At 51.4% G+C, this 13,248-nt stretch overlaps 5 protein-coding genes across 5 annotated transcripts; 3 read left to right on the forward strand and 2 right to left on the reverse strand.

Moving 5' to 3' along the window:
• Positions 1 to 233: 233 nt before the first annotated feature.
• Positions 234 to 2,012, reverse strand: VFPPC_11160 (LMBR1 domain-containing protein; the record flags this gene model as incomplete). The annotated part of the gene is made up of 1 exon (XM_018289420.1): positions 234 to 2,012. The coding sequence occupies one exon, from the start codon at positions 2,010 to 2,012 to the stop codon at positions 234 to 236; it is 1,779 nt and encodes a 592-aa protein (XP_018140372.1).
• Positions 2,013 to 3,069: 1,057 nt separating this feature from the next.
• On the forward strand, positions 3,070 to 7,468 carry VFPPC_11161 (protein CFT1; the record flags this gene model as incomplete). Its single annotated transcript, XM_018289421.1, has 3 exons — positions 3,070 to 5,460; positions 5,511 to 5,684; positions 5,738 to 7,468. 3 exons carry the CDS (start codon positions 3,070 to 3,072, stop codon positions 7,466 to 7,468), a joined length of 4,296 nt encoding a protein of 1,431 aa, XP_018140371.1.
• Positions 7,469 to 7,605: 137 nt separating this feature from the next.
• Positions 7,606 to 8,007, reverse strand: VFPPC_14884 (hypothetical protein; the record flags this gene model as incomplete). Its single annotated transcript, XM_018292652.1, has 3 exons — positions 7,606 to 7,684; positions 7,798 to 7,932; positions 7,979 to 8,007. 3 exons carry the CDS (start codon positions 8,005 to 8,007, stop codon positions 7,606 to 7,608), a joined length of 243 nt encoding a protein of 80 aa, XP_018140370.1.
• A 3,201-nt stretch (positions 8,008 to 11,208) lies between these two features.
• VFPPC_14885 (zinc-binding loop region of homing endonuclease domain-containing protein) lies at positions 11,209 to 12,040 on the forward strand (the record flags this gene model as incomplete). The annotated part of the gene is made up of 2 exons (XM_018292653.1): positions 11,209 to 11,361; positions 11,420 to 12,040. The coding sequence occupies 2 exons, from the start codon at positions 11,209 to 11,211 to the stop codon at positions 12,038 to 12,040; spliced, it is 774 nt and encodes a 257-aa protein (XP_018140369.1).
• A 257-nt stretch (positions 12,041 to 12,297) lies between these two features.
• VFPPC_14886 (nadph-dependent fmn reductase protein) lies at positions 12,298 to 12,885 on the forward strand (the record flags this gene model as incomplete). Its single annotated transcript, XM_018292654.1, has 1 exon — positions 12,298 to 12,885. The coding sequence occupies one exon, from the start codon at positions 12,298 to 12,300 to the stop codon at positions 12,883 to 12,885; it is 588 nt and encodes a 195-aa protein (XP_018140368.1).
• Between the last annotated feature and the right edge of the window lie 363 nt (positions 12,886 to 13,248).

Below are 13,248 nucleotides of genomic sequence, written 5' to 3' on the forward strand. Positions count from 1 at the left end.
GATGCCAATGAATCCAGGCTCTGGAAAACAGGCATCATGAAAACCTGACAGTGCTGGGGTCACATAGCACATTAACACATGCGCTGTAGCAAGTATTCGTATTCCAAATTAAGTATTCATAACAAGAAATCAATAAACTCCACGCCTGCATCCATGCTTTTCCAAACCTGCCGTATGCACCCTATCCTACACTCTTGAACAACAAGAAACACCCATTTAGAACCCGAGCTCGTTTATGCCCTTGAGTTGCCGTTTCTCTCATTCTGCGTTGACCCATATGCTCGACTGCCACGGACATCATCCCACGTCGCGTTGAAGCGTCTCCCTGTAGCTGCCAGCAAGCTCTCCTCCTCATCATCCTCAGCATCTTCATCCAGCTCGGCAACGTTCACCTTTGGGCTCCGCACAATGGCGGTAACGAAAACAATCAAAAATACAGCCAGGAATACAAACTGGGCCCAGAAGTCGACGATACCAAAGAATGGCCAGGTGATGGTAATTCTGTTGAGAAACGTGGACATGACAGACGGTGTGCAAATATCCTTGGCGTGTTTAAAGTCGAGTACCTCGGAGCAGGGACGGATGAGGTCCGGCTGGCCCTTACAGGAGGGTTGCGTTCCTGGGTACTCCGGCTTGTTGGAGCAGAATGTTTGCGTACCATATATAGAGTATTGCGGTGCGACGAGCATGGTGATGGCATAGTTGATGGCGAGAATGGCCAGTGTGAGCATGACGGTTGCGATGAGCAAGGCTTGAGGCGCAGTCCTGCCACGGCGAATCTGGAAGATGCGAATCCAGAGGAAGCGAATACCCACAGTTGCGATGCCAGAGATGGTGCTGCTGAAGAGGAAGAGAATCAAGAGCGCCATAAGAATGTAGTCAATTGGAAATACGCGGGCGAGTTTGACAAAAATCCAGTTGAGAGGCTGAAAGATGTGGATGCTGCCGAGAATGTAGCCACACTGTCGCTTGCAGACCGAGTTCTTGGCTTTGTCGATGCCCGTGAGAAGCATTGATATCCATATGAGTGCCGAAACGGCCAACAGGAGTATGCCGCCGAGCATTTTGACGGGCCGCAACAGAGCGCACACCTTGAGCCAGACCTGGTACACCTTGCTCTTTCCTTCGCCTTGTGCTTCGGCAGCGAGACGTTCACGACGCACGAGTGTCTGCTCCTCTCTAACGAGCGCGTCTAGCTCTCGGCGATCCTTTCGAGACATGCCATCCTGACGGCCGGAGTTCCGCATCTCTAACTGGCGCTGTCTTTCGCGGTTTTGTTCGAGCTGAGATGCTGTGGTTGCTGATAGTTGAGGGGCCGAGATGGACGGCGCGGACTTGATGAAAGAAATGGGCATAAGCGCAAGACCCGACCCTGTGTAGACAACATACAAAAGGGTACCCAATGTGATGAGCAAACCCAGCGCAAATGTCAGAGCCTTTTCTGCATGGTTGCGAGCAATGAGATCCTTGAAGTAATCTAGATCCCAATGGCCTTGGGAAGAGTCTCCTGGAGCGGGTACGAAGAAGCCCAACAGGAACAAGATTACAACCAAGGCGACGAAGAACAGGGTATATTTGGCTGCTGCCCAGAATCGACTCTGCCACGTTCTACCCTGCTCCTCAAACTCGATTTCGTCATACTCCTCGTACCAAAAGTAGGCGAACGGGATTACGACCAGGCACAGCAACGCATCGACGCTGTACAAGCAATAGTATACGACTTTGAGGGTGAGCAGTATGTTGTTGACCCTGTCGGGAGTCGCCCAATCCTTCTTGGTGCCTTGCGACACGGAGCCGGTGGCGGAGACGAGGGCTATATCGACAGGAAGCAAAAGGATGGTGGCGAGCAGCGACGTGAGACTGACGATTGCGACTATGCTGACAACGGCGGAACGGTCGCGCGGCGTCTGCCATGTGAAGGTTGTGATGATGGCTGCAAGGAGGCAGCATACAACGGCTATCGCGTAAGTGATCCAGATTAAACTGGTCTGCACGAGACCTGCGTCAGCCATGGTGGGCAGTCAGCATAGGTCTGAATCTGTGTGGATGCGCGCGTCGCGAGAGATGTTGGCTGATGACGGGAATGGAACTGATCGAGATTTCGTTCGAGCGATAAGTTGCACGTTTGAAATTGAAGCAGAAAGACGTAATGAATTAATTGAAACTAAGGATGAAGATGGTCTTGAGATGTGAAGTGGATGGGTAAGGTAGCCGTTGAAGAAAACCAGTTTCTTGAGCTGGTTGGCGGCGTGACGCAATGAAGACGTTGGCTGGGTCAAGTCTGGTCTGGTCTGGTCCAGCTTTCGGCTCTCGTGGAGCTGCGCGGGTCCGAGGGGGCCAATGCAGCTGGTCGTCATGGATCTATCTAGTTCCAGAGGACAGACATGCAGCTGACGCGACAACATTGAACGGGAACGAGACCACAGTACAGTATTTGTCGCGATGGGGTTTGCTTGCCTTCTCTGAGACAATGTTGCGCAATCATTGAAATACTCCATGTCATTTGAAGCTGTCTGGCCAAATCCAACCAGACAACACCAGCCAGGCAGCCGGGGAGCACTGTTCGGCTTGTGGGTGCTCAGACCAATCACGTCAATGTCCAGCCACTGCCAGCTGAAGACATGGAAGGACGTGCACCCGCAGCGTCTCGTGATGCCCCTGTGCCTGCTGCCAAACACCAGACCAGTTGAGACTGGATGGATCAATGATTTGATGCGCCATGGCCAGTGCCAGCCTTGCAAGTGAGCTGGGGAGGAGCATTGGAGCTTTAGCTTGAGGCGCCCCACTTGCCACCTCCCATTTTGTGGCGCACCCAGACTCCCGAAGTCCAGCTCTGGACCTTACGCCGGCACGGCTGTGAGTTGTTCCGCCCAAATCCCTGCAATCTCGAATCTTGAGCTCTGTCACGACAAAGACATCAAATTCGTGTTCGAGCCTTGCGAAACCCACGACGAACCCGCGCACACATCGTCCATTGCCGCGTCCTCGGTGCCGACCGTACCCTATTCGCTCACCGGAGCTCTCCTTCAACCTCAATTCGTCCGGATGCTGGGATAATGGTCTTGCGCCATGCAGGTGTACACGGAGCTCGTGGCTCCCTCAGCCGTCACACATTCTCTGAGCCTATCGTTGACGTCTGCTTCTGCGAATAACCTCGTTGTCGCCAAAGGGTCACTGCTTCAGATTTTCGCAACGGAATCGATTTCGGCCGAACTCGACCCTCAGGCGCAAACAGAAGGCGCATTGTCTTCAGTCAGAGAAGATGATGCACACTTTGACCACCGAGCCAATGACGACGATGGTCTTGAAGCCTCGTTTCTCGGCGGCGATGCAATCATCCTTCGAACCGACCGTGCCAACAATACGAAGCTAGTTCTGGTTGCCGAGATCCCATTGGCCGGTACCGTCATTGGATTGGCGAGGGTCAAGCTCAATAACACTGCCTCCGGTGGTGAAGCTTTGCTTTTGGCGTACAAGGCCGCCAAGATGTGCTTGACAGAATGGGACCCTCAGAGACACACTCTCGAAACCACATCGATCCATTACTACGAAAAGGACGAGCTGCAGGGCGCGCCATGGGAGATACCCTTTGGCGACTACGTCAACTACCTCGAAGCTGATCCCGGAAGTAGATGCGTGGCTTTCAAATTTGGAAGCAGAAATTTGGCAATTTTGCCTTTTACCCAAGTTGAAGAGGATTTAGAAATGGATGACTGGGACGAGGATCTGGACGGTCCTCGTCCTGTCAAGGAAGCGCCCGTCACAAATGGGGACAGTGGCGATGGTTTGGCCAAGTCAAGATACACGCCATCATTTGTTCTCCGACTGCCGCTGTTGGACCCGGCATTGCTGCATCCGGTACACCTTGCCTTCTTGTACGAGTATAGAGAACCCACGTTCGGCATCTTGTCCTCGACGCAATCGCCCTCTGCGGCCCTTGGTATTAAAGACCACCTCACTTACAAGGTCTTCACTCTGGACTTGCAGCAAAGGGCATCCACCACAATTCTGTCCGTAACGGGGCTCCCCGGGGACCTTTTCAAAGTTATTGCCCTTCCGGCGCCTATGGGAGGTGCGCTGCTGGTCGGAGAAAACGAGCTGATCCACATCGACCAGTCTGGTAAACCGAATGGCGTAGCTGTCAACGACATGGCAAAGCAAATGACATCCTTCAGCTTAGTTGATCAATCTACCTTGGGGCTGAGATTGGAAGGATGTGCCGTTGAACTACTCGCAAATGACATTGGCGAGCTGCTGTTGATTTTGAACGATGGGCGCCTTGCCGTCATTTGCTTTCGCATCGACGGCCGGACAGTCTCTGGAATCAGTATCAAGCTTATCAGTGTTGAATGCGGTGGAAACTTAATAAAGAGCAGAGTATCTTGCATATCAAAGTTGAGCAAGAATACACTGTTTTTGGGAAGTGAACATAATGACTCGGTCGTGTTAGGTTGGTCAAGGAAACAGGGCCAGGAAAGGAGGAAGAAGTCGCGAATTTTGGACCCCGACCTGGCTTTGGATGTGGATGAGCTGGACCTGGATGACGACGAAGACGATGATCTATATGGAAACGACTCTACCCAAGCCAAGCCCAGCCAAAACGTCAACGGAAACTCGAAACCGGGTGAAGTCAGCTTCCGAATTCAAGATACGCTTCTAAGCATCGCTCCTATTCAAGACTTTGCCTGTGGCACACCTGCCCTTGCGTCTGATAGCGAGGAGACCTCGCTGTGCAAGGGTGTGACGGCGGAGCTTGAGTTGGCCTGCGCAGTTGGCCGCGGATCCGGTGGTTCGGTGGCGATCCTCAACAGGGAAATACAACCCAAGGTTATTGGCAAGTTTGATTTCCCGGAAGCCAGGGGCTTTTGGGCCATGAGTGTCAAGAAGCCAATGCCAAAAGGCGCCGCGGTTGCTGGCGACTTTGACACCGCTGGGCAGTACGATAGATACATGATTGTAGCCAAGGTTGATCTTGATGGCTACGAGACGTCTGATGTGTACGCATTGACGGCGGCTGGTTTTGAGACCTTGAAAGATACAGAATTTGAGCCTGCTGCTGGATTTACAGTTGAGGCTGGAACCATGGGCAAACAGATGAGGATTATTCAAGTTCTGAAATCTGAGGTACGGTGTTACGACGGGGACCTTGGCTTGAGTCAAATCCTACCAATGTTGGACGAAGATACTGGGGCAGAGCCGCGAGCTACAAGTGCCAGCATTGTTGACCCGTACTTGCTTCTGATTCGGGACGACAGCAGCGTTTTCATCGCCCAAATAGACAACAACAATGAGTTGGAAGAGGTTTCCAAGCCGGACGGGCCTCTAAAATCGATCAAGTGGTCGTCCGGCTGCCTGTACAATGACGCAAAAGGTGTCTTTCAGGACAACATCAGCGAGCAGCAGACGGGGGAGGCAGATCGAATCATGATGTTTTTGCTCAGTGCCTCTGGAGCCTTGCATGTAAGTGCCTGATTGCGCCATTCATTTACGGGCATGACTAACAATTGCAGGTTTATGCACTTCCCGACCTCTCGGAGCCCGTATTCGTCGCGGAGGCTCTCACATCTATTCCACCCTTCTTGTCTGCAGACTTTATCGCTAGGAAAGGTGCAAGCAAGGAGAGCATTGCGGAAATTCTTGTGGCTGACTTGGGCGACACCATTGCCCAATCGCCTTATCTGATTGTAGGTTGCCATGACTGCCTCCCCATCAATTACGAGGGTATTAATGATCCTAGGTCCGCCACGCTACCGACGACTTGACTCTTTACGAGCCAATACGATACCAAAAAGAGATCGGCTCAAAGTTGTCATCGTCTCTTTTGTTCAAAAAATCCGCCAACACAGCACTCGCCAAGACGGCGCCCGAAATCACAGAGGAAGACGCTGAACCAACACGATTCGTCCCTCTAAGGCGATGCGCCAATGTCAATGGGTACAGCACGGTATTCCTGCCCAACGCCTCTCCAAGTTTTGTGTTAAAAAGCAGTAAAAGCGTACCGCGAGTGCTTGGACTACAAGGTCTCGGTGTCCGAGGAATGAGCACATTTCACACGGAAGGTTGTGACCGCGGATTCATATATGTCGACACAGAGGGCATTGCGAGAGTCACGCAGCTTCCAAGCAACACCAACTTCACGGAACTCGGCCTATCTGTCCAAAAGATACCTCTTGGCGGCGATGTGGGCATGATATCATATCATCACCCCACTGGGACCTACGTAGCCGCCTGTACAAAGCTGGAACAATTTGAACTCCCGAAAGATGACGATTATCACAAGGAATGGGCAAGGGAAACCACCAACTTCCCTCCAACCATGCCGCGAGGCATTCTGAAGCTCATCAATCCAGTGACATGGACAGTGATTCACGAGCTGGAGCTTGAGCCTTGCGAATCCATCGAAAGCATGAAGACTCTTCACTTGGAAGTGTCCGAGGAGACCAAGGAGCGAAAGATGCTCGTCGCGGTTGGCACAGCACTGTCAAAAGGTGAGGACTTGCCAACTAGAGGGCGTGTGCAAGTGTTTGACATTGTGACGGTCATCCCACAGCCTGGCCGACCGGAAACGAATAGGCGGCTCAAGCTTGTTGCCAAAGAAGAAATACCCAGAGGTGGCGTTACGGCATTGTCAGAAGTTGGCGCCCAGGGATTGATGCTCGTGGCGCAGGGTCAAAAGTGCATGGTGCGCGGTCTAAAAGAGGACGGATCTCTGCTGCCTGTAGCCTTTTTGGACATGAGCTGCCACGTTTCCAGCGTCAAGGAACTTCCTGGCACAGGGCTTTGCGTCATGGCCGATGTGTTCAAGGGCCTCTGGTTTGCAGGATATACCGAGGAGCCCTATACGTTCAAAATATTGGGTAAAAGCAGCGGCAATTTGCCTCTCCTGGTGGCCGACTTTTTACCCGATGGAGAAGACTTGTCCATGGTTGCAGTCGATGCAGAAGGCGACATGCACATATTAGAATTCAACCCTGAACATCCCAAATCCCTGCAAGGCCATTTGCTTTTGCATCGAACGTCCTTTGCCGTCACACCGAACGCGCCTACGTCAACGCTCCTGCTGCCACGAACATTTCCGCCAACTCACCCGCAGGCGACGTCTCCCTCATCTCACATCTTGCTCCTGGCATGCCCATCAGGTCAGCTTGCAGCACTCGCTCCGCTCGCGGAATCTACATATCGGAGATTACTCTCTGTTACAAATCAACTACACCCGGCAATCGTACCACATGGGGGCCTTCACAGCAAGGCACACCGGTATCCAGATCAGTCGTCTGCAGCAGTAGGCGTGGAAACAGCAGCCTCGTCAGGAAGGGCGGTAGTGGATGGAACTGTCTTGGCTAGGTGGAACGAGTTGGGCGCAGCAAAGAGGGCAGATGTCGCGCTGAGGGGAGGCTACGATACTGTTGCTGATTTACGAGACGATTTGGAAGGGATACTTGGATGGGGCGGAATGGCGTACTTTTAATGTAAGATAATCATCAAGGAATGTAATTGAACAACCTATGTCCTTCCCACTCGGCCGCCTAGTGCTTCCAGGGCGTGAGCTAGCAATTGGTGGCAGTAGTGGTAAACATGAACCCAGTATGACAATTGATCGCCCTATCAGTCTTTGCACAAACCGTCGTCGTCCGCTGCACCAAATTCGTAGCCTTTGTACATCCACAAGGCAAAGTGAGAATCGCTGCGCGTTCATCAGCCATATACATCATTTCATCATTCGGGATCAACATACCGTCCATCACGCAAAACTCGCTGGCAGGATTGAACGGACAGCCATGAGCCTTATTGTCATACCAGGTATGTGTAGTGGTGATGTCGCAGTCAGGCGGCGCGGTCGTCGTGTGCGGCGGTTTGACCGTTTTTGTCGGGGTTCTCGTTGGCGCAGGACATCCGGGGCCGTTGATGGCGGCAGCGGAGACGAGCGATGCTCTGTACCGTGTTAGAAGTATTCTTGGTGGTTTATGAGGAAACGAACCCTATAGTAAGAAGAATGATGGACTTCATTTTGGATGTGTCATGTTTGGAATGGCAGAGCGTAAGATTGTCACCCCCAGATAGATATATGTATACATATATAGAGGAAGTACGGGATGTCGGCTCGATAATCATGACTGGCCACGATCTCGTATACAAAGACGGCATCGTATCGTATCGCCGCGCATGAACCACATGCGGTAGGACCCGGTTGGGGGCGGGCGAGGTGATTCGCTACCCCTTGGATCATTTTGCACGGAGGCGTCGGGCGCAATAACATTGTGTACAAGCTTAATAGGGCGGACAATGGGGGATCCTGCGTATTGGTTGTTGTTGGTGAATTGTGGCTTGGACGGGGGTGATGAGCTGAATGTATACGGGGTGACTATTCGTGGGTTGGAATTGTGGTGCATCGTTTTGATGCATGTGAGAGGGAATCGAATTTCCGGAGGTTCAGCTTCGTATTCGAGGCTTCTAGATCGTAATGGATGCGTGGTTGGTGTTGTTGCTGGCTTTTTCTTGATGAGGTAATATCCGTGCTTGACCCTTGGACAAGTTGCCTGGCTGAGTTGAGAAGCGGCACAAGGAGGCATTGGATTTGTAGGTTCACTGTATGATGTCGTGTAACGAGAATTAAGTTGGGTATAGTCAGGTGCATAAGAAGGTAACTAGTATGGACGAATTTACTACTGAACCCGACAGTGCTTTATTGTTAGAAGTATTTTCAACATTAATATACCCAAAGCGTATCATCATCACCCCATCTTGCACGCCCTTCACAGAGTAGTAACAAATTCACTCAATGCAGCTCCAAGGCCATTCAGGGCAATAAACACGATAGGTATCGATGGTGACGGACTATCCTGTGGCAACGACACTACTCACTGGAGTTTGCCAATGCTGTTCACACGCACTTAACTCGGTTCGCCGCACCAGATGTAGGTCAGGAGAGTGGGTGTTGTGTCCTATGTTGTATGATGATTTGTAGCGTTATGGAATGCAGGCTAAGAATATGGTTTGCTGCCGTGCTGATTACTTTCCTCTGCCAGAGACAAGTTGCCTTTAATGTTCCCTAAGTCTAGTTCCTGTTGCTGTGGGCTCGTTAGTTCGTTACGATGGTTTGTGGTGACTGGAGCGTAACTTCGCAGGAACCAAATGATTTAAGTTCCTGAGGCTAAATGAGAGATCCATTCACCGTCCAACTCCGTCTAGACTCTCAGTAAGCAGCTCAGAGCCAGGATCCAAAGCAAGATTTCAATCTTCCATAACGTAATTCGCTGACACGTCTTCTTGTCTTCCATCCCCTGTCTTGCTAGAAGCTCAGGTGGCCGTTTTCTTGAGGTTGATCCAGCCCTGGTCTCGATACTGCACAATACTCGTTCTCGTGCTACTCTGCAGTGCCAATAACAGGATGAAAGGCTCGTCGTCATTCTTCAAGGCATGCCTGCTACAGCAGTCAGGTCCGTGAACATGGCAGGTCAAGAGCTGTCTTCCAGTCAATTCGAGCAGACGGCCACGAAGGATGTATGTGATGAAACTTGCAAGCAATTACAATTGTTACCTGATGACGTGAAAATCGGATCACGTCCTAAACTAGTCAATTATTTAAATGGGTTGCTGAATTTGTACGGAAATGACTAAGTGTCCTGTCCATCACTCGATCGCTGACAAGTACGGCCAGGTTCCTTCGACTTACTTTGAGTGTGATGATTCTGATACGCAACAAGTACTCCAGCCTCTCGTATCTCTTTGCCTTTCAAAGCTGCGGATCGAAGAGGAGGGGAGACGCGTCTTCTGGAGTGCCTACACGACGGCATGTGACACAAAGGCAAGACAGCATCAATGCCTTATTTCGGAATATGGGAGCCCTCAGCCGCAAAGATTGGCAGCCTTATAGCCTACTTGCCTATCAGAATGGCAATCCCTCCCTCTACGTGTAGTGATGGATGCTCTTGGAGTCGTACGCGATGGACTGTGATATGTTGGTCTGGCCACCGATTAGTCCCATGGAAACCATCGTACTCGAACGGCAGTCACTGTGGTTTGTTCCTATTCTCAGAGAGAGATATATGTCTCTGAACCGACTCAGATTTCCATTTAACTCTCCGTGATTCAGAACCGTCCCAACTCATCGCCAGCTTGGTTGCCCGTCGCCCAGTTATTACTATACCCCAGCATATTTCGTCAGCCACAGCGGACTTTTGCCAACAGCAATTTGATGATGTCGCCGAGGTTTCATTTCTGAGCGCTCCACCAGCCACGTCTTTTACGATACTTGACCCTCTCGGGTTTGTAGCCGTTCTGTCAAGTACGACCTGCCAAATCCCTGATCCCCGAAACCCCAGGCGCATGCATGCCGGCTGGGCGGGCCGAGCCGTTAATCACTTCGCGGCACTCGGGCGAGTGCCAGCAAACATGGATGGAATATGAATATACGGAGTACATGAACGATAAGTCGCTGTCGGCGGTGAATCATGGATCCGTCAAGCTGTCAACTCGTGTCTGGTGAATCTCTACTCACTAAGCAGTGTCAATAACACAACCACCAAGTGTTGGGAACGAAACGTCGCCAGTACACACCAAATTATTCATCTAGAATTTCTAAAGCACAGGTATAAGCATGGAGGCATTTTTTAACTTTGAGGGCTTCCTTTGGCGTCATTCTCATCTGCGCCAGGCACTTTGTTGGCCAAAAACGAACACACCAAATTCGGCGGTAACACCAAATTAAACGAAATAAACGCGTGTGGCGGGGAGGAATCGAAAGGATCTGGACCTCTAATGTCTGGTAGCTTCCCTCCTTTCTTTCCTTGTGTATGTTCTAGGCCAACAATCCCAACTATAGAAGCAATTCGTGTACAAGGGGTGTCATGATGGGAATATGTTACAGAGGAGGAAAGGGCAAGCAGCATTCTCACCAATTTGATCAAGAAATTATTGAATCAGCCAATGAAGAAACCTAGAGAAAAACCTGTCCTACTTTGACTACAGCAATTGTGATCAGTATCCCCTTTTATAACTACATCTAGCTACCCAGGTAGTTGACCAAATGAAGATGCCATTCCCCTGTCCGTCCCATCCCCCGTGTCCCATGAGAGGGTAAATCTGCTCGCACAACAAGCTCATGGCCCTCTTCCTTCTCGTCGAACTTTGGCTCTTTTCATTTGATCTCTAACATCCTCGCAGAGCCATTCTTTTGTTCTCAATCTCGTCTTCAGCGCCGTAGCAGCCATGTCCCGACGCATCAACTACTTCCAAGAACTCGGCGTCGCCAGATGCCAGGATATCTTCACGAGCAGGCACGCATACAGTACCAGCTGGATCACCAACGATATTGGATGCTTCCTCTTCCAAGGGTCGCGCAACCAAGATGACTACAGTCTGGTAAAGCATCCCTCTTCCCTCATGGCTTAAAACACGATGAGCTAATACCGCCCAACAGATCAAAGCCAAGCCCCAGGACTGCAGGCACCTCACCGGCCGACAAGGCAACAAGTCCTACCTCCTCCACATCATTGCTTGGATATCGAGGACTCAGCGAAGCCAGGCACTCGACCAGCACGGCAACATCAACACGCGGTACCAGATCTCTCATCTCTGCGGCAACAGGAATTGCTTCAACCCTCAGCATCTCCACGAAGAAGAAGCCACCGTCAACAACAGGCGCAGGTACTGTGGCGATCCTGTCGTTTGCATGGAACATGGCCACGAGCTGGTCAACCTGTGCAAACACATCCCCAGGTGCATCAAGGAGAAGACTCCGAATTCATTCTGCTACCTGTCAACCAAGGAGACCAAGGCCGTCTGGGGTGCTGGCTCCGCGAAGAGTGGCCAGTTTCCCAGTTTGGTGGTTGAGGTTCCCCGTATGCATCAGAGTCATAAGAGTCACCAGCGTCTCTCCAACCGCAACCGAGCGAGGATCCCGAACTCATCAACTGCCGGATCAAGCTTGGCTGGAGCGCTTGCACCACGCCAATATTCACAAAGTAGAGTATACTACTCGCGAGGCAGGCGAAGAGCATTGAACAGCTCCAAGATTCTGCAAATCCAGCGCGGGCATTGACACGGAAAGCTGGAAAGATGACTAGATGATCGTTCCAGAATCTGGATCCAAACATGACGAGGGAATATCCTGCCTGAAGTGCGCCGCGGATATCTAACCACATTAGGAAATATCCCGCGGCAACACCAACGAACGGCAATGAAGATTCCTGCATTTCCAAGTATAAAAGAGCCAAAACACCTCTTCACAACAAACAAACACATCCAAACGCCTTGTTCGAGCAACTCACCTCAAAGTCTCTCCACAGAATTCTCACAATGCCCCAAATAGGCATCATCTGCGGCAGCCAACGCACCCCCCGAGCAGGCGACCAAATCACCAACTTCGTCCACTCAACCATTCAGCAAGTCTCCTCCAACACCACTATCCACTTCATCGACATAGCGGCCCTCTCCCTCCCCTTCTTCAACGAGCCCGGCATACCATCCAAGATCCTCTCCCCGGAAGACTACACGCACCAACACACGCGCGCCTGGTCCCGCCAAATATCTGCCCTAGACGGCTTCGTCTTCGTCACACCCCAATACAACTGGGGTATACCCGCGGGCCTAAAAAACGCAATAGACTACCTTTTCCATGAGTGGAAGGGCAAGCCAGCTGTCATTGTGAGCTATGGCGGCCACGGGGGCGATAAAGCTGCCAGGGCGTTGAAGCTGTGTCTTGAAGGTGGGATAGGGATGCAGATTAAGGAGGAAATGGTTGTTAATTTGGCATTTCCGAGCAGAGAAGTGTTGAAGAAGGCGGCGAGGGGCGAGGATCTGGAGCTAGATGGGTCTGATATTTGGGTTAATGAGAAGGCGGATATTATTGCCGCTTGGGAGGAAATGCTTCGTTTGCTGGGATAGATTGCTTGTAGACTTTATTGAATCATGCGCCTAGCGCGACTTTCTTCTCCTTCTTATTCCTTGTGAATTGCACGGCCTTGTGACTTCTGTCGTCCCATGCTGCTGATGGTCCGATATGCATCTCTCTCCAGCACCGTGTGCAGTAGACGTCGTCGTCGCATCCTAAACACCGGAGCGTGGCATCTTCCAAACATACTGTACACCAAGAATCTACATCGTCGTCTGTGTAATTGGTCTTGCTTGTTAGTCTGTTGACGCGCTTGGTTGGTTTGGAAGCGGGCACCGAAGGCAGGTCGTCTGAAGTAGATGGGGCGCGGAGGGCAGCCATTCGTGCCGTTATGTCGTCTATTCCCTTTGGCCTTT

This window comes from Pochonia chlamydosporia, chromosome 6, assembly GCF_001653235.2.
Source record: "Pochonia chlamydosporia 170 chromosome 6, whole genome shotgun sequence".
NCBI lineage: Eukaryota > Fungi > Ascomycota > Sordariomycetes > Hypocreales > Clavicipitaceae > Pochonia > Pochonia chlamydosporia.